General features: G+C 54.9%; 1 protein-coding gene across 10 annotated transcripts; it reads left to right on the top strand.

Annotated features, from left to right (window-relative positions):
- Positions 1–4,771: 4,771 nt before the first annotated feature.
- Positions 4,772–27,108, top strand: CFAP45 (cilia and flagella associated protein 45). 10 transcript variants are annotated; one of them, XR_006608537.1, is made up of 13 exons: positions 4,802–4,860; positions 7,555–7,728; positions 9,207–9,332; positions 11,657–11,793; positions 13,562–13,706; positions 14,007–14,177; positions 15,213–15,391; positions 17,158–17,287; positions 20,010–20,156; positions 22,497–22,610; positions 23,217–23,410; positions 23,537–26,023; positions 26,163–26,504. XR_006608537.1 is itself a non-coding variant. In XM_045086609.1 (13 exons), exons 1-13 carry the CDS (start codon positions 4,858–4,860, stop codon positions 26,984–26,986), a joined length of 1,824 nt encoding a protein of 607 aa, XP_044942544.1. In that variant the 5' UTR covers positions 4,804–4,857; the 3' UTR covers positions 26,987–27,108. The 10 variants fall into 10 exon arrangements, 8 of the variants coding, with proteins under 8 accessions (XP_004775880.1, XP_004775881.1, XP_044942548.1 ...); XR_006608538.1 differs by having other exon boundaries at positions 26,361–26,496; XM_045086609.1 differs by lacking the exon at positions 23,537–26,023 and adding an exon at positions 26,908–27,108 and having other exon boundaries at positions 4,804–4,860; positions 26,361–26,585.

Consider the following 27,108-nt stretch of genomic DNA (forward strand, 5'->3'; position numbering starts at 1 on the left):
TTATTGAGATATAATTGACACATAACATTATATTAGCTTCAGGTGTGCAACAGAATGATACAGTGTTTGTATAAACTGAGAAATGATCACCACGAGAAGTCAAGTCAGTGTCTGTCACCACAAATGGTGACACATTTTTTTTTCTTATGATGGGAGATGTTAAGGTCTATCCCTTAGCATCTTCCAAGTATACAGTACGGTATCATTAACCACAGTCGTCCTGTTGCACATTCATCTCCGCGACTTACTTATTTGATAACTGGGAGTTTGTGCCTCGGGTGGGAGCCGGACGGTTGGATCTTCCACCTGCCCCTCCAAAATCTTAAAAGTTTGAGGCCTTAGCTGGGTCCAGTCACACATACTGGCCAAATGGTCTCAGTGCCCCATCGTTCTCTTAAGGCTGTGTTCTTGGAGCAGCCTCTGGGAGTGGTAAAGCCAAGTGGAACCCATATTCCAAGGTCAGGGTGGGGCTCAGGAGCCTCTGATTGCCTGGGTCCAGCTTACGGGTCAGCCAGTGGTCAGGTCTTTGATGACCTCCCCCAACAGCGGGATCATACCATTTGTCTCTTCCTGTCCAACTCATTTCACTTAGCAAAATGCCCTTGAGATGTATCCATGTTATCACAGATGGCAGGATTTCATTCTTTATGGCTGACTAGTATTCCATTATATATAATATATGTATCACATTTTCTGCATTCATTCATCGGTGGACACTTAGGTTGATTTCATGTCTTGGCTATTGTAAATAATGCTGCAAGGAACACAGAAGCGTCTATATCTTTTTGATCTAAGTGTTTTTGTTTTGTTTGGATAAATACCCAGAAGTTGATTGCTGGATCATACAGCAGTTCTCATTCTAGTTGTGTGCGGAACGCTGTTTTCCACTGTGGCCGCACTAATTTACATTGCCACCAGCAATGCACAAGGGGTTCCTTTTCCCCACACCCTTGCCAACACTTGTCACTTCTTGTCTTTTTTGAAACTAGCCATTCTGACAGGTGTGAGCTAATATCTCATTGTGGTTGGCATTTGCATTGTCCTGATGATCAGTGATGTTGAGCCCCTTTTCATGTACCTGTTGGCCATTTGTATGCCTTTTCTTAAAAAAAAGATTTTATTTATTTATTTGAGAGACGGAGACAGAGCACGGGCAGGGACCAGGGATAGAGGAAGAGGGAAAAGCAGACTCCCCGCTGAGCCCCATCCCCCCCCCCCCCCCCGCTCGATCCCAGGACCCTGAGATCATGACCCCAGCCAAAGGCAGACGCTTAACTGCCCTTGACTGAGCCACCCAGGTGCCCCCATTTTTATATCTTCTTTGGAAAAATGTCTACTCGGAACATTTGCCCATTTTTGCATTGGATTTTTTTCTTTTTTCTTTTCTTCCTTTTTTTTTGCTGTGGAGTTGTAGGAGTTCTTGATATATTTTGGATATTAACCCCTCATCAGATACACAATTGGTAAATATGTCCTCTCATTCAATGGATTGCCTTTTCATTTTGTTGATCATTTTCCTTTCTTGCGCAGAATAAACTCATCAATTTTAAAGTAACTTTTCTGTTCTTCAACACATACGTTTAAAGTTGATGAAAGAAGGGAATGTGCTCTTTTTAAAAAATTAAAAAAAAAATTTTTTTTTTAAAGTAAACTCTGTGCCCAACATGGGACTGAACCTCACGACCTGGAGATCAGGAGTGGCACGCTCTCCCGACTGAGTCAGCCAGGTGCCCCGAAGAGGATGTCCTCTTGACGTAGGTCCACGTCTGTTCAATCTCACTTACATTATTGAAATCTTCAGAGAGACTTCAAGATCAGTTTAGAAAGGCATATTCAAGTTGTATCAACTTTTTGAATAAATAGTTTTGCATTTCCTTTTTTGTATTTCTCTTCCCAACCTTTGAAAATATGTTACAGATCCTTAAAAGGTCCATGTTACCGAGCAATGTGTGGTAGGCAGAATAAGGCACCACCTCCCCTCCAAGTACCTACCTCTTAATCCCCAAGCCTCTAAATATTTACCTTACGTGGTAAAAGGACTTTGCAGGTAGGAATAAGTTAAAGATCCTGACATGGGGAGATTCTCTTGGCTTATCATGGTGGGCTCAACCTAATCAGAAGTCCCTAAATGAGAGCAATTTCCCCAGTAGAAGGAAGGATGACTTCTTAGAGTTGCTCAGCTGTGTGATGTGACAGGCTTTAAAGACGGGAGCAGGGGGCCGTGAGCCCAGGAACATCGTGGCCTTCAGAAGCTGGATAAAGGACTCACCCTAGAGCCTCCGTAAGGAACACAGTCCTGCTGATACCTCAGTTTTTAGGCCGGTGGGAACTCCAGGACCATGAGATAATACATTTGTGCTCTTTTAAGCAACTAAATTTGGGGTAATTTGCTAGAGCAGCAGTAGAAAACTAATATACAGGCTTGAACAGTTTTTAAATGGAAGGAAGTTCTCACTATACTCAGAAGAGTATATATATATTATATATATATTCTCACTATACTCAGAAGAGTTCAAGTGGGTGTGTGGGTTTGAAATTATTTACGAGAAGAATGCAAAAAGGAAAAACTGTGTCTATCACTGTTGGCAAAAACAGAAGTTGTCAACACGTTTAGGCCCTCTGGAGGCAGTTTCTTCTCTGGTGAGATGTGTAATGTGTTTATAATCATATATGTTGTATTACTAGATCTCTTCCTGGCCAGCGAGAACTTCCTTTTCGGCCTGGCAGTGATAAGAACAGAATCTCCACTTACAATTTTACAGAGTAGGAGGGTAACATTGATTCATGGACTGGCTTCTGGCTTCTGAAAAAATTTCAAACTTTGTTTTTCTTCCACTTTGCAAATCTTTCTGCTGTCGGGCACGACAGCCCCTTTTTCCCACGGAGAATGTGGCCAGCACTTTCCTGTCCGGACCTCAGGTGAGGTGGCAGGGTAGAGGGTAGAGGTACGTGGTGTCGGCCTCACCAACAGCCCGCCGGGGAGGCAGTAAAGCAACAAGAGAGGTGATGGGGAACCGACACAAACAGGTTTCACCCAGCCAAAATCCATGGATCCCTAACCCCGCTTCCTTTTGCAAACTCCAAGCAAACACACAGCAAAGAGCCCTGAAGGCCCGGAAGCATATTGGGCTTCCAGGTCAATGCAAACAAAGCTGGGCGAGGGGCTCCTGCTCTCCTTCCTGCCTCAGCCTTAACCTGGCCTTCGGAGCTCACCTGGGTTGAGAAAAGAACACCAAGTGTTGAGTTTGGACGGTGGTCCCTCTGGGCCTGTCTCCTCTCTGGGGATGGGGATGGGTACACAGAGATGTGGCTGCGAAGACTCAGTGGGACACTTAGGGGAAGAGTCCCGTCTGGGGCAGGCCGCTCACGTCTTCCTGTCCCTTCTCTCCATGCTGCTGGGAAGAGGCTGGGAGGAACCCCAAAGCCCTCCCCTCATTCCCAAGCCCGTGGGTTGTGCTTCCCCTTCAGGCCTGCCCGGTGGGGTCGCTGCTCTCTCCTCCAGGTCGGATCCCACCTCCCACACTGTGGCCTCCCTCAGTCCCGCCCCCATGTTCTTTTGAGGATCCCAAAGGAGATAAGGCTGGGAAATCTGGAGAAGGAATGTGAGGTCTGTGGGAGTTAAGTCCTTTTAAGAAGAACTGGAGGTGACCCCGGCTGCCTTCCTCCGTCCCCCTGGGGCTGTGGACAGCCCTCGGGCCCCTGGCTCTGCGGACGGTCCAGCCCGGAGTGTGTCCCGGATGCAGCGCGGGGCTTGGAAGCCACAAGTCAAGCTGGAGGGAGCTTCAGAAGGGCGGGCTGTGAGGGCGTGGGGAGAGGTTCCCCAGTGGGAGGCAGTTCCCAGGATCACGATGTCATCGCGGCCTTCTGGCGGGAGTTCAGCTCGTCAGGGCTGGAGGGGAAACCTGCCTGGTGCTTGCAGAGGCTCCGAGGGGCTTGGGGTCAGCAGGCCGAGGCCCCAGCTCAGTTCATCCCTGCAGGCTGGGAGGCGTGAGGGCGAGCCAAACTGGGAGAATCCTAGAGCTCCTAAGACCTCTTCCAGAACAGTCCACACAAACGTTAAAAGGCAGATTTCCTAATCCAGTTCTGTCGATTTCCATGCTGGTAGTCTTTGGGGCCTCCCCGGTGGCTGAGCTGGAGGGCCCAGGAACTGCTCCTGAAGCTACACGCGCGCACGCACACACACACGCACACACACGCGCAAGGACAACATGCACGCACACACATACACACACACATGCACGCACGCGCACACACGTGCGCACTCACATGCACATGCACGCACACACACACGCACGCACTTGCACACACATCCGCACACACACGCACACACCCACACGCACGCACGCTCACACACACGCACGCACGTGCTTACACACGTACTCACGGTGGTAAGTTCGTCCTGCGGTCTCACTAGGCTCCCTCTTGGTGTGCAACTTGTCTCCTCTGATCCAGGGTTGCCTGGCATCTCCCAGGCGGCCCTTGGGCAACAGTAACCATGGTAACCAGGGGGCGTCTGGGCCTGGCTCTTGCAGGAGTGCCCGCAGTTGGACGTCCTCGGCCCGTGCCAGGCCCTTGAGGGTTCGGGTTGACCCTACGGTCCAGCCAGAGCCAGTGAAGAGCCGTGCGCCCTGGGCTCAGGCTTTCGGGAGCGCGGTTCCCAGTCGAGGCGGGGGTTCGGGTCCCGGAGATCACTGGACGCCGCGAGCGTCTGCGGGAGCCGAGGGGCGGGGCCGGGGGCAGGCCTGGGGCGGGGCCGCGGCTCTCGCTCGCGCGCTCTCTTGTTGCTATGGTAACGCATCAACATCCAGTGCCCGCGGCGGAGGTGGCCGAGGCTCTGAGCCCGGGCGGGCCGCTGAGATGGTGAGGTCCTGGGAGGACAAGGGTGGGGGCCCTCGTGTGTCCTGCACTGGGTTGGGGTTCTGAGCGGGGAGCGCGGGGAGCTGGGGAGCGCAGAAGATGAGTCAGGGTCTGCGGTCCGGAAGGGCCAGGGGCAAAGAGGACATCCCTATAAGAAGTAAGGGAAGTCCTGAGGAGGGTCCACGGGGGGAATTAGGGGTGGGGTCGACAGGGCTCCAAAACGTGGAAAGGTGCTAGCCCGAAAGTTGCCGAGAGAGGGACACTCCCTTCCCTCTCCGTCGGCCTAGAGCCTCCATGGGCTGGGGACAGTGCGCGGTGATGTGGGACAACCGCCGCGAGGAGGCTACATGCAGGTTATAGGACCGGCTGGGCCACAGCTAGCAGAGTGACAATGCGTAAGTCACCTAATGTCCCCGAGCGTCAGGTTTCTCTTCTGTTGGTGGGACCTTTGTTCCCGCACTAGGGCTCACGAAGTACTTGTGCATGAATGAACGGATGGGTAGGTACCAGCTTTGAAAGACCCTGGGGAGGGACCGGGTCTGCTCTAGCAGTTGACAAGGGCACCAGGCCCAGGAGGAGCTGTGAAGAGGTGTCCGGTTTCCAGTAAGGAACGTGTTGGTCCCTGAGGGATGGGGGAGTGAGCCAGAAGGTAGGCACTGGAGCCTTGGGGTGTTGGAAGTAATGTAAGAACTTCTGGGGCACACCAAGGGGCAGAGATGGCGACCTGTGTATTCTGTGGGCACATTTCACGCCCATAGGTCACGCTGCTTCTCTAGGACCAGTGGTTCCAATTCAGGGCCGCCAAATAGGGATTTCCAAGAACTTTGTTCATTATACACAAACCAGTCTCCAACCAATGCAGCTCCCCGTGTCTGAGGACTCCTTGCGGTGTGGCAGTGGGGGCCCCTCGCGGATCTGTTTTATCACATAGTTATCCCGGGCTCTCCCCGGGGCTTCCTAAGTGCAGGGTGTAATCTGTTTATCTGGGACGGCCTAGCGTCACCTCAGGCATCCCGGCTGGCATCTCAGGGCACCCAGTAACGGTTACTTCCTTTCTTTCCGGTTTAAAACAATTCATATTTTCCAGTGCAAATGAATCAGCTGCACTTAGGCTGGACGTGTGGGAATTAGCAGATCGGGCTTCCCGGCCAAGGGCCACTCAGGGCAGGAGTCAGCCCACTGTCTGAGCATTTCTGAGATCCCTTGGACAGGACCGGGCCTGCAGGCACCTTTGGGAAGCAGTGGGTCGAGTTAGTGGTCTCCGCCTCCTAGCAGGCTGTGTGTGCGCGTGTGCGTGTGTGTGGCTGCTGCTGAGTGTGTTTGGAGGGATGGGGAGAGGTGCTGGCGGCCGCCATGGGGAAGGCAGGGGCCCAGGGAGGCGGAGTCCTAGGACTCTTACGGAAATGACGAATAACACCATCCTCCAGAAGGAGGCTTGGGACCTCTGTACTGACTAGGATGCCACCTTGTCTCCCATTTGAGGAAAGAGGTGCCCTAAGTGGATCACTCAGTAAAAGGCAGGAGCCGCGTGCTGGGGCACCCTCGCCTTCTGGGTAACCACAGCCCACGGAAAGGGAAACAGCGTCGGGCTGAGAGCTGGAAGCTTGCCTTTGCTGGCCCCTGAGGAAGCTATATGCAAAAGGAACGGGGCGGCAGGGTGAAGAGGGCGTCCGGGGAAGGACGCCAGAGGTCTTTGTTCAGTCGGCAGGTGTTACCATTACGTCAGGGACACTCGCCAGCTGTCCGCGCCACCTGTGCCAGCCCCTTCTCACCGGATTCGAGCTGAACGTACAGGACCAGGGACATCCAATACTGCTGTTAAGGGCTACACCCTTCTGTTCAGAGTCCGGGACTAGCCCCAAGGCCAGTCCTTTTATTTGTTTTCAAATAAAAATACAGTGTGTTACCTACAAAAATAGTTACCGACTCAAAGGCAGAAAATTATTCTCTACGGGAACTGACGGAAGTTAGTGTTGTTTGGTGAACATTCCTTTAATACGCCCTTGGGGTGCATACCCTTCAAACAGATATTTTCGCAGGAAGAACTTTCATGGGTCTTCTCATCTGCTTTCTTCAGATCTCAATATGTTCTGGAGATTGTCCGTATCAATGACCGTGAAAATCGTCCGACTGACCCGCTCATCTTTTGGCACTGGAGCCTCTCCCCACATTCCTAGCAGTGGCCACATTCCTGCGGCCCTGGGGAGGGAGGGTATGCGAAGGGAGGGGTTAGCTGGGTCAGCAAGATGAGAACATCAAAGCGGAGCTGGCGTCTTTATCTGTCCCCTGTCCTCATCTTTGCCCGTGGAACTAGGAACTAGATGGGCTTGTCTCTGGGCGCTGCTCACCCTCTTGGGGACATTTATTTCGTGATCCAAGAAGTCACACCAACCCCTCATTTCCTGAAAGAACCTTTTGGCTGCCGTCTCTGGCCTAGAAGGATCTAACTTTCCATTTCTGCTTGGCTCTTCATTTTTTTCGAGTGCTGTTCCACAGTGACCTCCCTAATTCTTCTTGTTGCTCTTGGCCAAAGTGACCATTCTAACCATGGTGCGTGGCTTGTGGCTTCAAAGTCAGCATTTCCTCAGTGAGGTTTCCCAGCCACCCAGCCCTAGACAGCGCAGTGCCTCCCTCTGCCCTGCCCACTGGCCACTTCTCTGTGGTCATCTCTTTTCCTTCCTCTGTTCTGACTTCTAGGCTCTGGCGGTGGACCGTCCCTTGAGTGGCTTCCTCTTGAGCTGGGTGCCAAGGGTGCAGGAAAGAGGTCACTTGGTGTCAGCCCCAGAGGAGCCTGTTGCCCGGTGGGCACCCGAGCAAAGGGCAAACCTGCAGGAGCCCTTGGAAAGAAACAAGAGAACACATACAAAAACAGTAATAATACTTTCCATCTGCCTTTCAAAGCCCCGTCACGGTGTTATTTTCCACAGCGATTTGGAAGATGTGGGGTCGGGGAGGGGCCTGGAGTCAGGCGTGTTCTGGGGAAGCTTCCAGCTCAAGCTGGCCCATGGCCCTCGAGGGGTCACCTTGCTTGGTTCCATTCATTCGCACTTCATCAAACGCGTGTCGAGCTCCTCTGACGTGCCAGGCACCCCGGCTTTTCCCGTACTTAGAGACGAACTCACCCCGTCCCTGCTGATCTGGTAGCTTCCACCTCTCCTCCTTCCCAGTGCTTCCCCTCAATCCCACTACTGCCGGGTCTGGTCGTTTCCTCTGGTTCTATTTTTGGTGGACAGGGGAGCAGTGGCTCACCACTAACCATGCAATAACCCTTTCGAGTTTGTTATTAGACGTCCTCGGGGATGTTATATTTACCTTTTAATAAACCCAAGCTTTCCTGCTCTGCTGTATTGGGGTTGCCTGGAGCTCTAAAGGGAGGCTCCCACCTCACTGGCCAAGAGCCAGTAAGCCTCTTGCTGGCTGGGGAGGCAGAGAGGGGCCAGGCGCACGCAGCGGTACTCAGCTGGAGAATCAACTGGTTTAGCGGTGGGGCAGGTGCTGGGGAGTCTGGTTGGTTAGGGCAGACGGGAGAGAGCTTTGGAAACACACTGTCCAGGGCTTACTGACCCGGAACGACAGGGTCCGTCTCCCTGTCTACACTGTCCCCTTGACGGCTGCTGATTCCCAGGCTTGGGAGACCCAGAGTAGGTAGCTCATGCTGCGGGACATCTCATCTTAGAGACTGGGGGGCAGGATGTCTCCTGCAAAGGAAGAGTGGGATCAGCTGGAGAGTAAGGCGGGAGATGCCCACAGTCCTCACCAAAGTCACCTGCCGGAGACAGACTCCTCTGAGGGCTGAGCTGGGCTGTGGGAGTAGAGGTCGTCTAGTGCTGTTAGGTGCAGACAACAGAGTCAGAACTCTGGTTCAAGTACAAGGGCACACAGGGCGGGGGTATTGGAGAGCTTGCTGGCTGGGAAACTGTGCTTGGAAAATGGGGACAAAGGGAGGCCCTGCAACTGGAACCGGGGCCCAAATCACAACCCAGACCCGGTCTGGCCAGGCCCAGGCATGCGCCGCCGCCCGCCCAGCACTGGCAGCTTCGTGGGGTGCTGCTGTGCGTCCTTATCAGCACGGCCCCAGACGCCGGCTGTGGCTGCTGCTCTGCCTCCGCCAGAGCTTCTCTGGGCTCTCCGGGTGCCACCAGCTCCCCTCCATCTCCGGCTCTGGAGATCTGTGCCCAGCCCTGTGCCCAGGCTCCTACATATCAGGGTTTACCCGGTGCTTCCCCCCAGTGGTGTCCCCACATGCCCACCTGCTTCTCCCCAGCACAGGCTGGTGAAGTGTTTACCTTGCCCAGAGTCCTGCCGGCCTCTCCGTACAGATGAGTCGACCTTTCTGCCTCTCCCTGCAGCCGCTGAGCACCGCTGGCGTCCTGAGCTCCGCTTCTACTGCTTCCAACAGGTCGAGGAATAGGACGCGCTATAGGACCAAAGCCGTGAGCTCCGAGGTGGATGAGAGCCTCTTTGGAGGGGTCAAGGTAACCATCCCCCAGCCCCTCCCGGCAGCTGGCTCCTGGAGGCAGTGGCCGACTGGCATTGCTCAGGATGAAGCCGGCCCTGGGCAAGCCGTCCCCTCCCCTGGTTGACTCTCAGAGGGAGACTGGAGCCGCGGCACGCTGGCACCTACTGGGGCCCTTGTGAACGGGGGCACCCAGCTCCCTCCACCCCTGCAGTCTTCACATCTGCCCTGTTGTGATGTCGGGGTTGGGGGGCTCTGCTGCAGAGAGCAGATCGCTGCCCAGTGAGTGCCCCAGGAGGAAGGCCTGCGAGGGCCACGGACGGAGCTCGCGGACCCGGAGCTGCGCATGGCCCCCAGCCCGAGAACAGCGTTAGAGACAACCACAGATCCCCTCTCCCAGTGCCCCAGCAGCAGGGCTCATCAGCTCTGGGGAACCCCGAGCAGGTCTTCTTGGGCCGGTGTGGTCCCCACTGAAAGGCCGACAGCATCCTCCGTGTGGAGGACGAGCGCTGGCTAGAGCATGACTCGGACTGTGGGACGTGTAGCAGGTGAGAAGGGGGAGGGCAAGGACGCAGGAGAATGGGACACGGGGAGAGGGCGGCGAGGGACAGACAGAGAGACAGACGGACCGAGCCAAGGGCGGGAAAGATGCCGGCAGCTGTGTGAGCGCCAGCATGGATGCCTCTGCACGCCGGGGGGGGGGGGGGGGGGCAGGAGGCGAGCGGATGTGTGTGCTCCTCGCTGTCCTCAGAGCCTAGAAGGACTCTCCGGGGACATCTGGGTGGCTCAGCTGGCTGAGCGTGCGACTCCTGGTGTCGGCTCTGGTCTGATTTCGGGGGTGTGAGATCGAGGCCCCGCCCGCATGTCAGCTCGGCGGTGTGACCCGTGATCGTGGCAGTCGGCTTGGGGAGTCCTTCACCCTCTGCCTCTGCCCCCCCAACCCCTGGGTGCTCTCTTTCTTTCAAGTAAATAAATAAATCTTTAAACAAACAAACAAACAAACAAACAGAACTTTCCAGAGATTTCAAGATGGGCATCTTTCTCCCTTTATTCTTTTTCCTTATTTATTTGTTTATTTATTTATTTGGGAGAGAGAGAGAGAGAGAGAGATGAGCGAGCCCACGGAGGGAGAAGCAGGCTCCCCACTGAGCAGGGAGCCCGATGCAGGGCTTGATTCCACCACCGGAGCCAAAGGCAGATGCTTAACCGACTGAGCCCCTTAAGTGCCCTGCTGTTCTCCATTTAGAAGAGCCCATCTGCGACTTTTCTATCGATGGGGAAGGAATCGAAGGAACATACCCTCACTTACAGACAGGTTCTGATTTGGGCCCCAGGGGTGGCCAAGTTCTTCAGGTGTCCGCCGTCCGGCGGGCTCTCGGGAGGGGCCGTCAGAGACTTGCCGGTTCCTGGCCCTTGGGCCTCCTTGCTGGGGGAGTCTGAGGTCTCTCAAGCCGGCAGCAGGGGGCAGGAGCGGTCTGTGGCGCCCCAGGCGCGTCCTCTTGGAAGCACACGGACAGCAGGTGGCAGCAGCGCTCTGGGGACGCTCTGTGCAAAGGGCCCTCAGGACCCCAAGGCCCACCCCCCAGGCCGGCCGCTGGCCTCCACGCAGGATCACCGTCACTGCCTTCATGAGACAAAATTCTCTCCTGTGTCCAGAATTTTCCTGAAATAAGTGGTTTCATTTTCTTATTATCTGACTCCTTCAATGAAGGTCGGAATGTTTCGGAAAAAACAAAACAAAGCAAAACATGCATTTAATATGTATTCCTGCTAATTCTGACTCCCTGACATGCTCACCGCATTCCATTTGGCCATTTCTAACATCCTCCAGGTGATTTTTTTCGGGGGAGCCAAAGTAAATTAATCATAAGGAAAGATTGAAAATTTCGAATATCATAGGTTGGATGAGTCTGTAACAAATTGTATTAACTCAAGTCACACTGTGGTCCGAGAGAGATCATTATTTCTTCTTTCCTAAATCATGGAGGGGGAGCAACGAGAGACCCCAGATTTTCATCCCTGATGGTTTTAGGTTAGGAACGGACACAAGCTAGCCACTCCCCTCCCCATCCATCCAGGACTATCTGCGCGAGACACGGGAGGGCCCTGCTCTCAGATGGGCTGGTCAGGAGGAACGCACACAGCCATGGTCAAGGGCCAAGCCGTGTGCTGCTTCCTCAGTGCCCCGGAGACTCTGGTGGTCCTGAGGTCTGGGCCCCAGCCAGCCTTCTCTGCCACCGGATGGGCTGGAAGAAAGCGGGGAAGGCTGCCCTTGAGGAAGTTGGGATGGACCCGTAGGATGTGGGCTGAGCAGCTTCTAAGCTGTCCTTCCTGACCCCACAGCCTCAGGCCCAGAGCGACAGCCCCATCGTGCTCCTCCGAGATAAGCATGCCATTAGGAAGACGCTCACGGCCCTGGGCTTGGAGAACAAGCCAGAGACCATCCAGCTCATCACCCGAGACATGGTCCGGGAACTCATGTGAGTACTCAGGGCACAGGGCCTGCCTCCCCATCCGGGCCTGCGTTTCTGCTGAGAACCTGAGCAGGGAGAGTGGCCGTCTGGTCTCCTCCAGAGAGCCCAGCCCCACTTCTGTCCTGTTCATCTGCCCCGTTCGCTTCCTGGCTGTCCTTCCTCGGCATCCGGCCTCTCTCGTTTCTCTGTCTCTTGTATCGATTCTTGCCTTGGCCTTCGGTTTCCAGCTCCTTCCTCTTCCCTGTCTCCTGGCTGTGCAGGGACCCGTGGACCGCGAGAGGCGCCGTGTGTGGTGGGTCCTCGCTGAGCCCTCCTGAGTGCCCTTGGTAGAGGGAAACTGTGCAGATGAGCCAACGCCTTCTGGCTGCACCAAGAATCTGAAGTGAAGGGAAACTGACCGGAGGCTAATCGGGCCCCGGGCTTCTTCCCAGGCTCTGAGGCCACAAGAGAAAGTTCCCCGGGTCTCTCGGGTTCCTTTGGGATTGGCTTAGCCTGGCTTCCTGACTGGAGCTGCCCCCTTGCTTGGCACCCCTGTGGTATCAGCAGTGGGAACTGAGCTGTCGCTGGGCGCGGGTTGGTGGGGGGAGGTGAGCTGCTCTCTTGGAAACCATCCTCCCAACTCTGGGTTCGCCCTCGGGGAATCTGAGCGCCCAGGAAGTGCCATCTGTGTCACGAGCCCAGGGTCACGGAGCGTGGTCTAATCAGCCATAGTGGCAGATGGCCATTCATGGTCCACGCTATCCTGTAGCTCCCGTGGTGTGGCTTCTTGGTGTGGTCTAGTCTGGCAAGCGTGAGATCCGTCCTGGTCAGTCCAGGTCCCATGACAAGCCCCAGATCCACTCACTCATTCAGTCTTCCTCCTGGACTGCCCCCCAGCATGCACACACACACACACACATTTTACGAGATGAGGTTTCACTTCCTGCCTCAGACCGGCTGCGTCTCATTGCTGTGTCCCTGTTAAAGGGCCTCACCCAGAAGCAGCTTCGTTCCTGGCCCCTGCTGTTGCCGTGCCCTCCACCTCCAGTGCCTGTCGTTTGTTTGTAATCATTATAATTAGCTATTGGTTTGTTGAGTGTGCTGGGCGGCTCGGAGGAGAGGTCCCCAGACATGCCTCTGACTGTTGTTGATCAGAGATTTTAATTAATATTTAGGGTTCAAAGCTTCTCTCTGGGCCGGATGGACCAGCATGCTTGGGTTTCTCATAGCATCCGTTTCACACTGGGCTGGCGTCCCCCTGCCCTTTTTATGTCATCCTTGAGGAATAAGCTATTTTAAAAGTCTAGTTCACCAGCGCGGTTTTGAGGCCTCCCCCTGGGCTCAGCACGGCACCGGGGGGCTGTGCGGCCACTGTGGCCAGTAGAGGCTGCATCCTGGGGGAGCACACGGGCCATGCCTGGGAGTGGGGACACAGCCCAGTCCATGAGGGCAGAGCGTGGTGGCCTCCAAGGAGGTTGGCTCTCGGCCTGGCTGGGGGAACTGGCCTATGTTTACATGGTGGGGAGGTTCTCTGATGGGTGCACAGAGAAAGTGACACACGTACTAGGCCTTTTAGTGAAAGCCCTTAAAATGTCTCTGTTTGGCTCATCCCTCACCTGGGGCCCTTTCTCCCCAGTGGGCCAGGGGTGCAGCGGGCGGTCTCTCCTGCCATCGGTGTGGCACTGTGGGACACGGGCCGTGACGGGGGAGGGGTGACGGGGCCCGCCTGAGCACCAGCAACACTGTGCTAAGAGCTTCCCTGCGCCTCCCCACTGACTGCTATCCCCTGGGGCAGCGTTCCTGCCAAGGATCCCTCCGGGGAGTCCCTCATCATGAGCCCTGAGGAATTTGAGCGCATCAAGTTGGCATCCCACGTCCTGACCAGAGAAGAGCTCGAGGCCAGGGAGCAGGCCTTCAAGAAGGAGAAGGAGGCCGTTGTGGTAGCTGCCCTCCGCCAGCCCTGATCTCTGCAGATGGGAGGGGGGAGCTGTGGTCTGGGGGCCCTGGAAGGAGGCGTGAGTGTCTGCCTCGTGGAGACCAGAGGCGTGGTAGCGTGGACACCAGGTGTGGGAAGAGCTGGGGGCCGGGGGTGGGGTGAGGAGGACTCCAGGCTCGGAAACTTCTGGGTTCTGCTAGCAGGACGGGCGAAGCCACATGGTTGGGGGGTCCCACTGGGTGGCCTGTGGTAGCTGGGCCAGCGCCCCTGGCAATCCCCCGCTGATCCAGACCGTCTCCTGTAGGAGGCGGTGACCAAGCGCAAGAAGATCATGAAGCAGAAGGAGATGGCGCGGAGAAACAGCGAGAAGCTCAGTGACCTGGAGGAGGCGGCCCAGGAGAGGGCCCGGAGCCTGCTGCAGAGAGCCAGCGCGCTGCGCATGGAGCAGGAGGAGGAGCTCAAGGACATGAGCAAGGTGGGGACGTCGGTCCTTCCCTCCTCCGAGGACTCGCGGCCACGCCCCCTCCCTCCTCGTGGGGGCTGGCGGCGGGGGGCTGTTGTTGCCGCCGTGAGAGGGAGGAATGGCCCTGCCGCGTGCTAGCTGTGTGACCTTCAGCCGGTCACTCACCCGCCCTGGGCCCCACTTTCTTCCTGGGTCAGACCACTTAGCAGGGTGATTGGCGGGGAGAACTGAGCTCTGCCAAGTGGAGACCTGCCTTCTGTTTCTCTCCCGCGGGCTCAGTCGTGGCCGCATGGGGGGGCCCTGGGAAACGGGCTTCTCCTCAGGAAGAGGAGAAACCAAACTAAACCAAGTCCTTCCTTTAGCTGAGAGCGAGAAGACCGGAGGCTGGGGTGGGTATTTGGGTTCTCATTTGCATGTGGTTCACTTCCCAAGCAAATGAACCCTGCTGACGCCCAAGCCCGTCATCTACACCTTCTCTCCCAGGCCGATCTGTCCTCATGCCTCCTCTTGTTCTCTGGTGCTTTCACTTGGTCGTTCTCGTGGACGGCTGTCCCCCGACTGTCATGTCGGGTAGCTTGGCCTCTGCATGAGAATTTTAGTTTCCCTGAGAAGTAGAGCAGATGTTGGGGTTCATGGGTCCCTAAGGGGGACCTTGAATCTCTGCAGTTTTGTGGAAATTTTATGTTCTGTATACAATGAATCTTAAGGAGGACAGAGCCCATTGCTTCCCTCATACTCTCAAAAAGGGGTCCATGGCCCCCCAAATACGAAGACCCAATGCCCCGAAAGGTACTCCCATGGCTTCTCCTTGCACGGACTAGCACTTTGCAGGAGCCCAGTAAGTGCCAGTGCAGAGCTATAGTCAGGGCGCGGGAGCAGAAGAACGCTCTTGCTCTCGCGGGCTTGCGCGTGGCTGCGCGTGTGTCCCGCGCACTCCGTAGCACCCTGCTCCCGTTTCCCCCTCCAGCTCCCTCACCCCGCGATGCGTCCCTCCCTATCTTCGTGCCTAGACCTGGTGCCACTGTGTCATTCCACCTCCCCCCCCAGATCATCCTTAATGCCAAGTGCCACGCCATCCGGGATGCCCAGATCCTGGAGAAGCAGCTGATTCAAAGAGAGCTGGACGCAGAGGAAAGGCGACTGGACCAGATGATGGAGGTGGAAAGGCAGAAATCCATTCAAAGGCAGGAGGAGCTGGACCGGAAGAGGAGGGAGGAGAGAATCCGGTAAAGCGGTGGTTTTGGCATCTCCCTGCCTGTCATTTTCATGCTTCTCTTTGTCAAGAGGGAAGAGAAAGGGTCGTTGCCGCCATCTATTAGGATCTCAAAACCTTACGAAGAGATTCATAGAACCACAGACTTTCTTAAAGCTGATTCCTAAGATCACAGCAGGAGCTTCACAGCCGGGCCCCCGTGCAGCCTCACTCCCCGCCTTCCCCTGCCTTCCCCTTTGCACTCTGCTGCCCCCCAGCACACCTGGACTGCTCACGGTTTATGCTGTGGTCGTTCCTTCCGCTTTTAGTACACTCGTCTTTCCTTTTCCTCTGGAAAACGCTTTCTCTTCCTTTAGTACGTGGCTTTGCTGTCGCCTCCCCTGGAAAGCGCGCTCCCCCCAGCAAGCAGGCTTGGGGGCTCCCTTGCTTGTGCCCTGCCACACCGTGTTTATACCCCAGCACATGGCTTCTTGCGCTGGGACTCTCTGGCCCTCACTGGAGGCCTGCACGCTCACGGAGGACAGCACTCCTGGTGTGGTTCATTTCTGTAGCTCTTGGAACTAGCGCACTGTTTGGCCTGTGGCAGCTGCTTAACACACATTAGAGGGATACATTCAGTCCCCTTCCTTTTGCAGAGAAGGACAAGTAAATTTACCCGAGCAGGTAAGTTATTTACCAAAACGACAAGTAGATTGACCAGAACAGGTAAATTACAGAATCCCAGGGTCCCAGGTCTAGAACGTCAACCACAGAACGCGAGCGTCACCTTGAACCACCCTGACCGGCTCTGCGCTCTCCCGCTCTGATTCTGTGCTCTTGAACCATTCATCTCTGGGCCTCCAGTAGGTACCTGCTCGACTGTGGCAGGCTCCCTATAAATGTGGATTTAATGGCTAAGTGGCTCTTCATCTTCTGCATAAACAGCTCCAATTAAAGAAAAATCTCTGCCTCATTAGGCCGCTCTAATGACCTGAGCTGGTCCTTACGCCGAGCCCCAGCCTGCTGCCGTGTAACTCTTTTACTCATTCCTCCCGCGTATTTCATCTGGAGTCATGAAGCCATTCAAGGGCTCCACCTGAATGGGCGCCCCATTGTCCTTCCTCTTGATTCTTACCTTACCCCGTGTCTTCTCTCATTCTCCCAGCCTTTACTCATACATCATGGGGTCTGGATGCTTCTAAGTGTATTGCCATCCAGCAGCACCTAGGGAGTCACTGGCAGCAGCACAGATTGTAGACTCCGGGCTCTCTGCTTTTTACTGTGGAGCAAGGGCCTCGCTGAGTGGGGAGGCTTGTTCAGACCCAGCCCTGTCCGCCTGCGGTGGGGGAACCGTGGCACGTGATAGCGAACGCAGTGGGTGTGGGAGGCGGGTGGGAGACAGGACACACCGGGTGCTAGCAGGAGCCCCGGAGGAAGGAGAGGTCCTGGGCTTTCTAAATCTGTGACGCTGGCAGAGGAAGCTAGCTCCCCACGGTTGCTCCGGAAGGGTTTGGGAGGTGGTAGGATTTCAGAAGCTCTTGACCCACTGAAAGGCAGAAGGTTTGTTGCTGATGTGGGGTGCAAACAAAGTGGGGGGAGTCTCAAGATGGGCAGCTTGCGAGAGGAGAGGACAGCCCCTCACGACACTCGACACTTGAGGACTTTGGTCCGGGCTCGCGTGTAGGAGGCGCTTGTCCCATTGTCCCTGCGACACCTCCCATCTCGGTTATTTGGGTGGAGGTTGGAGCAGAGAAATGTGGGTGTGGGTTTCTAAGCCCCTGCGGTACCGTTCACCCCTAGAGGAAGACGGCACATCGTGGAGCAGATGGAAAAGAACGAGGAGGAGCGGTCGCTGCTCGCGGAGCAGCGGGAGCAGGAGAAGGAGCAGATGCTGGGATACATGGAACAGCTCCAGGAGGAGGATCTACGGGTAACGGGCCAGACAGATAATGCCAGGTTCCACCAGCAACAGGGACAAAGCTCTCCGGGTTTGGGGGTGTCAGGGGGTGGACCAATTTGCTGTCAGGCCCGTGCTCACTTTGCAAAACCATCACTGTCAGCTTTTATGGCCATGTTGAACGTTCATTTGGCTGTGGCACCATACTGGGGGTCGAGCCGGGATTTGGACAGCTATCCTCTGCCTCCTGGGGACTTGGGGTCTGAGACCAACGCATCCACGGGCATGGACACAGAAAGGAAATACACAGCTCTATGCATTGCACCAGTAAACATAGGGATGTTTCCTGGTCTTTCCGCAGCTGGTTAGAGATGTGATACATTTTGTAGATGTCTTAGCCCTCTGTGTCTTAGGCTCAGGCTCCCTGCTGTTCCCTCATATCAAGTACACAGCATGTGAGTGTGGTTAATAGTGTGAAGGAGCCCCCCCCCCCCCCACTAATCTAGATAAGATTAGCAGGCATTTCCATTGCAAAAGAAATGACGACATGCCTGCTCAGACCCTCTTCTGTTTGCCTGCTCCGGTCTGTTCCAATACAGGGACCCCTCGCACGTGGGGGGCCGGGCAAGCCTTGGGGTGTTCATTCTTTCTGTCCCCCTCAGTTTTTTACCTTTGAAAATTTTTATACACACAGACACGTTGAAAGAATTGTATCAGACCCGTCCACGCTTCATCTAGATTTCATGATGAGATGAAGGTGAATCTGCCTTCATTGTCCCTTTTCGGGGCATTTTTGTGTTCTGTTACTGTGAAAGTCTTTGACCGTGAGTTGCGGACATCTTGAGACTTTGCTACTAAACGCTTCAGCCCTCGCCTCTGAAGAACAGAGACGTTCTCTTACCAGTTCTCTCACCATTACAGCTGTTTCATTCCCTCCTCCAAAAATGGAATCCAACGGAATCCAGTGTCATTTAATACTTAATTCACATTCAGATCTCCCCAATTGTTCTAAAAATGTATTTTTAGTTTTCTTTTTTTCCAGCCAGGATCCATTAAGGTTCCCTGCCTTGCATTCACCTAAACCTCTTTCATCTACTTTGACCTAGAATTCTCTCGTTCCTTCCTTCCTTCAATTTTGGGCACCCAGGCCAATTGGCTTGAAGAGTTCCCTCCATTCTGATCTGTCGGATTATTTCCTCATGGTGTCATTTGACTAGTGGGACACGCATTCTTCAATTTTTCTCCTCTTCCCCCACGATAATGGACAGTGGGGTTGTCGTCTCCCAGTGATCTGATGATGGTGGAACCAACAGAAACAACAACATGGAAAGTAAATAAATAGGCAAAGAAGTAAGTCAATACATGACGGTATACTTGTCCTAGATCAGCATTTGGCAGGTTTCCCAGCTGTGCTGGTCAGTGGGATTAAATAATGCGTGGGTCCCGACGGCAGGACTGACCCTGGAGGGAAGCTGCGAGAAAGGGAAGGAAGAAAGGGAGAAGAGGGAAAGGAGTGGAGAGTCACTGGGCCAGTGGGGAAAAGTGGGGTGAGTGAGAAGTGGGCCCGGGGAGGGTGAGGGAATGCTGGCGGCCGTGAGTCACGCACCACCGGCCGGGTGGGAGGCAGGCAGCACCGGGCGCAGATCTGGCGCAGAAGGCTCTCCAGGAGGCCGGCACGTGGCTGTGAGTCAAGCTTGGGGAGAGCCGGCAGCGTTGTCTCCGGATGAGTCAGGGTAGAAGCTGGCCTGAGGAGGAGCTGGAAGCAGAGGGTGGGGCATAGCCTTTGAGGAATGGAGGGAGCCGGGGACAGCGTGTGTGGGGAGCTGCTGCGTGGAAGAATTTGGAGGAGAGTTGGAGGTCGGTGGGAGGTCATCGGTGGGCCAGCTGCCGAAAATTCTACACTGGGGCCTGAGAATGTGCTCTGCTGACCATCCGGGGCTTTGAAAGGCTCAGGATCCTTCCTTAGGAGGGAACTTGTCACTCAAGGTCACGCTGGTACCCTGACCTCCATCATTCATTGTCTCTCTCTGTGTCTACTGGTTTTTCCCCCTTTTTCTCACATGCCACTCACTTTGGTTCCCCCTTTCCTTGTTTTAGTTTATTATTTGTTGTTTTCCTCTCATCGGGCTATGCATGTTGCCAGGGAAGACAGGGAGTGTGACATGGTCCCCATCCCCCGAGAAGATTGGAACTTGAATTCGGAAAGACCAGGTTTCAAAATTCTGGCTCTGCATTTTGTTAGCTGGATGGCCCTGGACAAGTAAATCTGGGGCCTCATCGTCTTCATCAGCACGAGAAAAATAACAGGTTCTACCTTTCAGGGCTTGGGGCTGTATCTGGGTTTCCGAGATAGGCTATGTAAAGTGCCCAGTGAATAGAAGATACTCAATGAGGGCGATACTTCATTATTTCACTCCTCACTATTGAACAGAGGCCAGAAGCCAGGGTTTGACGACGAGAGGGAAACTGAAGGCAGGGGAAAAGACCAGGAACAATGGGTAGAACTTCGCTTGACATGTGGGAGACACTGGGGAGACTTTTAAGAGCCTCCTCTTCCCTGAGAGTGCGTAGAAATCATCTGAGCCAGGTTGCCACCAAGCCAGGTGGGTACAGACTGAGAAGAGGCCATTCGGCTGCGAGGGGTCATTGATGACGCTTGAGAGAGCTGCTTTACCAGAGGCTAGTGGCAGCAGCGGGCCAGTGTCTCTGGATCTTGTCCACTTCTACTGGGAGTCTCTCTTCCTTCTGATGCCAGGACATGGAACGGAGGCACCAGGAGAAACTAAAGATGCAAGCTGAGATTAAGCGCATTAATGACGAAAACCAGAAACAGAAGGCAGAGCTACTGGCTCAGGAGAAGCTGGCGGACCAGATGGTGATGGAGTTCACCAAGAAGAAGATGGTAGGTTCCTGATGCCTGGGACTTCTGGCCATGGGGAGTGGCCAGGTGAGATCTAGGGGACTCACACCAGAAAGCCGTGTGTCCGTTCCGGAACTCATGTCCTTCGTTCAAGGGCCTGGCTGCTCCTCCTCTTCCTTTTGGCCAGTGGTTCATTAGGCTGGAAGGGACACCCAAATTAGGGCATTATATCCTCGTTAACACCTGTGATTAGAAGTCGAATGAGGGTCAGTTACAGGCCGGGGAGAAGATGAAAACTATTGGGGAAAGTAAAGTTTTGTGGATTCCTCATGGAAAGCATAATTACATCCCCAGTAATCAGAGGTCACCCGCCCTATAAATTTCTTGTGACAATTCTGCTATTGGGCATCCTGTACTGGGGGCTAGACTTCGAGAGGAGAGCGTCTCCCACCGCGGCTGTGAGAACTCCAAGCACAAATGCAGTGCAGGGCAGAGAGCGACACCGCTCACAGGGACCCGGAGATGCTGCTCTGACGCAGGGGCCAGGCTGAGTAACGGAGTGACTGGGGCAGTGAGAGGTGGAGGGCGAGAAAAGCTTCTAAGCCCAGTTTAGATGGAGTGAATATGGGGTGACACGGAAAGAGAAGGACTGAACGTGGCAGGAATGTTATTCCGTTCTTCATGTGTTGGTCCTGCCTCTCCTGCTAGTTTCGAGACTCCATGGTGACAGAGAGCACATCATACTTTTCTCCGGTAGGGGTGACAGGCAGGGAGATGGGTGCACTCTGAAAAGGCGTATTTGGTATGGCCATATGCTCCGAACGCAAACCTCAGAAAATGAAGCTCAACCAAGGGTATGTTTGGGCTTTGGCTTTCTTATTGGATGCTGGGATATGGAGGCAGCAGAGCAAGAACACATACGGGGACAAGGGTGGTTGGTGCCTAAGAATGACCACCCAACTCCATTCATTGAAGGTGAAGACTGTGCATGGGCTCTGTGCTAAGTGCTTTCCCTGTGGGTCTCGTCAAGCCATTACAATCCTGTCACTGAGTGATTCAAAATATCCTATGCGCTTCCCTGTGTGTCCAGTATGAGCCTGGGCTGAGTAACGGTGTGGACTTTGTGCAGAGCTCAGCCGCCGTTTCCTGGTGGGTGAAGGTGGTGAGATGAGCCGGTCAAGTGCAGGAGCTGCTGAACAGGTTGGCTGGCTGCAGCAGACCTGATGATGGTCATGGTCAGAGAGGAGGTGGTGAGGAGGCAGGTTGCTGAGAGCAGCTGCTGGGGATACCTTGAACCTTGAGCAGAGCTGGAAGCACGGAATGAGGAGGAGTCACTGTAGATTTCTGAGACTAGGGCCTGTCTTCGTACGTGGAAAGAACATCGGTGGGAGGAGCCACAGGACAGGCCAGCCACTGCCAAAGGGTTGGGCATTTGGGCATGCCCACAGCCCGCCCTAAGTACCAAGTGTATCACAAGTCCATCCCTGACCCCACAGTGGTCTCTCTTCTTGTAGCCGGGGCTGCCCCTTTAAAGCTAGGGGCAGAGATTGGTTGTGGAAACCTCCAGAGTTCCGTGCCCTGCCGTCTACGGGGGAGGTGGAACAGAGACCAGCTTTGACACCCAGCTCACAATCAGGCAACTCGCTGGGCTGCCCTGGAGTCTGGGCAGGTAGAACGGTGGTTATAGAACGTTGTTTAGGGGAGGATCCTATTTCCACTCAGCTCAAGCCATTCGTCTTATGACTACCCAAGAATGGCGGTTGGGAGGCTGGGTTGGGGAAGATCTTAGGGGTATGTCTGTTCTTTCAGAGAAGTGGCAAAGGGAGCTAACTTTGATGGTTCACTCCTTTCATATCTGCTAACCGCAGTGGGACTGCCCAAAGCATGGTTGGCCATTCGCCCAGGGACTAATGAAATAACTTCCACCTGCTGCACTTTACAAGACAGGCGGGCTGCCACAGTTGTTACTTGTAGAAACGTGACCCAGTGGCCTTGAAACTTAGACATTGTCTGCAATGCAGTAGAAGGGACATGAGGGCTGGGCTTGGGATACCTGTGTTCAGATCCTCTTTGGTATTTGACTATGGGATCTTGGGCAGGACCCTTGATCTGTATGAATGTCAGTTTCCTCATCTATAAAACCTGTCCCACAAAATGTTGTAGGGGCCCTCTGGGATCCTATAGGAGGAAGCATTTTGTAAACAATGAAGCATTTTGCAATGCTAATTGACTTTGGTCATTGACTTTGGTTTGCTAGTTATTTTGCCCTACTTTAAAAAGAGGGAGTGATACGGGAGATACTGGACAGACTGTGGCAGGAACTGTTTCTCTGCAAGGCTGGGGCAAGGGGAACCAATCTACAAGACCTTTTCTTCCTGGCAGGCTCGAGAAGCAGAGTTTGAGGCTGAGCAGGAGAGAATACGGAGGGAGAAAGAGAAGGAGATCACTCGTCTGAGGGCCATGCAGGAGAAGGCCCAGGACTACCAGGCAGAGCAGGTACCTTCTTAGTCTCAGCTTCCTCGAGCCTCTGCAACCCCTTAACTATTCCCTTGACAGCCTGCAAAATCGACCTGAAGGAGAGATGTGGAAGAGAGGGTGCAGGTTACCTAGACTTGAGTCATCTGAGGGCAAAGGGGTGGGCTGCCCCAGTGCCTGGTGCAGCGAGAACAGGGCAGGGTGTTACGTGCTGAAGGTTCAAGAGAAAGTTTTCGGCTGCTGTGAAAAGAACTTTCGACCTTAACTCTCACTGGAAAGTGTCACCAGAGGAACTGTGGTGCCTCCATCATTAGAATGAGAGGTGACTGCAGGATCGCCTGGAAGTGTTGGAGATACAGGGAAAGAACTGGGGTCAGTGGTGGGAGAGGACAAGCCAAGACACGTCAGGGTATCTGTCAACCAGAAAGTTCTACAAGAGTCCATGTGCTCTCCCTCGCACTCCACCTTGCTCTGGACTCTACCTTGTTGCCAGGGAAATAGGGAAATTCAAAGCTCTTCTCAAAGAAGGCTGTGTCAGATCCTGCGGTCGGCATCTTCCTAAGGCGCCCTGTGGGTACCGAGGTCAGTCTGCGCCCTCGCAGGTCTCCCCACCCTGTCCTTTCCCAGGACGCCCTGCGCGCCAAGCGCAACCAGGAGGTGGCAGACAGGGAGTGGCGTAGAAAGGAAAAGGAAAATGCGCAGAAGAAGATGGAGACAGAGGCCGAACTACGCAGCAGCCGGCTGGAGCAGGTGGCTTTCAAGGAGCACAGTCTGGCCGTTCAGGTGCAACGGGACCGGGATGAGTTTGAGAGGATTCTTCGGTAGGTGGGGCCGGGCGCCTTGGCTTCCTTTCCTCGTAGTGTGGCAGGGGTGGCCTCTACTGGGTGGAGAGGATCTTCCTGGCATGTCCACAGATGGATGTGTGTCCATCTTGCCTGGGGTGGTAGAGTCATTCCAATGAGATGAACAGCTGAAATGGGCAAAGACGAAAATTGAAAGCCAAGAATGTTCTGACCAGAGATTTGGAAAACAGCACCTGGACATGTCTAAGGAACTGGGTATTCCTGGTGTGAGTAAAAGTGTCTATCTTGTCCCTCTGCCCTCCCCTGCTTCCATGTTCCCCCTGCAAGTTAGGGATGAAGCTGCGGCAGGGAGGGTGAGGCGAGAAAGAGAGGCGTTCCAGCACCAAGGTTCTGGGTCCCTGGAGAAGAGCCTGGTTTGGGGGCTGGGGCCTTTGCCATTCATTTGATAAATATGTATGAAGCACATAAATTCAGGACTCGGTGCTGGATTGTCTGGGAGGTATTGGAGGTGAGCAAAAGGCTGTCCTTTCCCAGTCATGTGGGAGGAGGCAGAAGACTCATATTTGGAGAGACCTCACCTAGATTTATGCATCTGGCCCGGCTGGCCTGCTCCTCATCCTTTTATTTTTGTTCTCTTTTGGCTCCGTGATAATCCCCACCCATAAGTGGAAGTGAAGAGCTCATGCCCGTCGCTGTCCCCGCCCCGCGTCCACCCCCAGAGCTGCCAGCAGCCACAGCTGCTCTGGCGTCTATCAGTCAGATCTGCCACCGCCAGACCCGGCCCCTGGGTGCTCCCCTGGCTCTGTTCCGGCCTAACTGGCAATGACTCCTTTCTTGCTCTGGTTCAAAATCTGTAAGATCAGAAGCTTTCAAAGGAAACAAACAAAACCGGAAGGGGGAGGGTGTAGATGCAAAATTAAATTCCGTTTAGGTGAGTGGAGATGCGATGGTGCAGCTTGGCTTTCTGGTCTACCCGCTCTCAGTCCCTGGCATTGTCCCAAGTACTTGCCAGGCAGCTCCGGGCCCCCTCAGCCCCCCCACCCCCACCCCGTCCAGGGCCCCCAGCTAGAGGCAGAGCCGACCTGTAGGAATCTCCGTGCTTGCCAGAGCCAAGTTCCTGGTCTTTTACCAGGGCCCCAGCCTGCCCCCACTAGCTGTGGCGCCCTTTGGCTCTGTAGCTTTCCTGGTTGGTACTGGGCCCTCAAGGGTCGTGCGATGGTCTCTGGAAGCCTGCTGAAGGAGGCAGCTTTCTCGATGGCCCCACAGATTCCGCCCCTGGGCTCCAGACTGCCTTTCAGATGTCTGCCATCACCGGCCTCTATGCTCTTGGACACCCCTGTTGCCTTTAGCAGGGAGTAACAAATATTAATGAAAAGGAAGTAAGGGTCCTCCTTTTGTCACTGACTCATTTGTCCCTTCTTCACTTTGTCTGCCCAAAGCATATGCACTAGCCGGTTAGTAAAGTGAGATCAGCCCTTTGGAGATCAGCCTAAGTGTGACACATAGGCTTCCATTTCCAGCCTGTTTTGCTTCACCTGATCTTCTAGGTGAGCATCTAGACCTGGTGTCCCTGGGGACACGTGACCGTCAGCGTGACTGTCTTCAAGAGCTCTGAGCATCTCTGCCATAGCCAGCAATCCAGGTTTTCCTATGTCAAAAACACGACCTTGTAGACGGCCTCTCTAGGGGCTTCCTGCTTCTGGCGAGAGCGATGCCTTTGCCAGGCAGCCCACTGACTAAGCAGTGATAGCTGACCTACCGTACCCGGGGGCTCTTAGAGATGTCTGGGAGCTCCCATAGAGCCCTGAGACCTGGGCTCCAACCCCACAGATTCTGATGTAACTGGTCTGGGGTGAGTCCTAGACAGCTGTAGGTTTTAGAAGCTCCTGGGTTTCTGTAAGACAGCAGGCTCCAAGGTCATGGCCCTAATCCCATGAAGTGACTAGACTTTTCCCCATTCAGATTTCTTACTGCCTGTCAGCCCAGGGGCTCCCTAGTGTGACACATAGGCTTCCATTTCCAGCCTGTTTTGCTGCTCGTGAAATAATAGAACACCATTCTCTATATAGGAGAATACATGGGCAAGGCCAAGAGGTGGGGCTTCCTGTTATCACGGAGGAGTCTGAGTGGTTGGGTTTGGAGTCTAAACAGAGGAGTGAGGAAGTCGGCAGGTGTCTCCTGGTGGACTGGCGGGTGGGGGGGGTCCTCTGGGGCAGGTGCAGCACTGGGAGGTGGTCCTGGGCAGCTGAGCTCAGCGTTTCCCCTGAGATGTGAATACATTTCATTCGAGGTTTTTTGGAACCTGTCTGGCCCCCATTGGCTGCTTTCTCCAGGGTATCGGGGCCGGTGAAAACCCCCTTGTGGGGAGGTTCCTCTGAAGAATCTGGAGAGCTGGAGGAGCCGGAGCACTGAGAGGTCCTGGGGCAGCTCCTTCCTCCTTCCAGCAAGTGGCAGAGCTGCTGTTACCAACACCAGCGCTTTTCCCTTCGGAGCATCCCCTTTGCAGTTTTGTTGATGTCATTGCTACTGTTCCTGGGAAGGGAGGAAGGAGATCTCAGTGTCTTAGAACCAGCTAGAGAGGAGCTGTGCATTGTTGCAAAAGAGAAGAGCTGGAAACATAGTTTCTGATGGGTGAGCCAGCTACGGAATTTGCAGGGCCTGGGGGTTCCCTGGTTCAAATAAGTATGAAGAATTTCAAAACAGTGATGAAAGAGTGGTAAAGCAATGTGGGGCCCTTCTAAGCATGGACATAGAGTCCTGTGCCCCACAGCGCCAGGCCTGGCAGAGGAGAGGGGCCGCATGCCCAGAAGCAGCTTGGAGGCTGATGTCTGAGCCACAGAAGACGGTCGGAGTGGGCGGGCTCTGAAGCGCGTCCCCTGGAGAAGCCCTTCTGGAAGGCTTCCTCAGTGCCTCTCCTCGCTGGGCCAGCTCAGCCTAGTCCATTCGGCAACCCGTGTCCCTCCTCCAGGGCTCAGAGAGAGCAGATCGAGAGGGAGAGGCTAGAGGAGGAGAAAAAGGCCACGGGGCGCTTGTGGCATGCCAACGAGCTCAGGCGCCAGGTGCGCGAGAACCAGCAGAAGCAGGTGCAGGACCGCATTGCCACCTTCGAGGAGGGCCGGCGCCTCAAAGAGGAGGCCCAGAAGCGGCGTGAGCGCATCGATGACATCAAGAAGAAGAAGATCGAGGAGCTGAGGTGCGCTGCAGCTCCCGCCGCCCGCTGCCTCTCCCCGTCTCCCCCTCCACCCCAGGGCAGGGCATGTGGAGTCAGGGGACCGAGGGCGTGACACGTGCTCTGGGAGGGCCCTTTCTCCTGAAGGGAGCTGCGGCTGAAGGCTCTGGGACAGGGGCTGCCTGGCTTTCTGGGAACTCCGAGGCGGGGGGCTGGAGCCTTGGGGGGAACGGGTTTGGGGGGTGGATTGTGGGGGTAGGGGTGGGGGCATCCCCCAGGTTCTGTAAACCCCCCACAGGGTCTGCTTCCTGCGTCCCCGTCACACCTGCCCTGTGTCCCCCTGCAGAGCCACCGGTCTCCCCGAGAAGTATTGCATCGAAGCGGAGCGCAAAGCAAACATCCTGCCAGCCGCCTCTGTGAACTAGGGGAGTCTCGGTGTCCCCGGGGACGCCCGCGGGGACAGGCTCTGCCCAGCCTCTGGGCGTCCATAACTGCCACTATCCTAGACATTTTATAGTTACAGATTAAATTGATTCTACTTAATTAA

Source organism: Mustela putorius, unplaced genomic scaffold, assembly GCF_011764305.1.
Source record: "Mustela putorius furo isolate JIRA1106 unplaced genomic scaffold, ASM1176430v1.1 tig00000997_pilon_pilon_pilon, whole genome shotgun sequence".
NCBI lineage: Eukaryota > Metazoa > Chordata > Mammalia > Carnivora > Mustelidae > Mustela > Mustela putorius.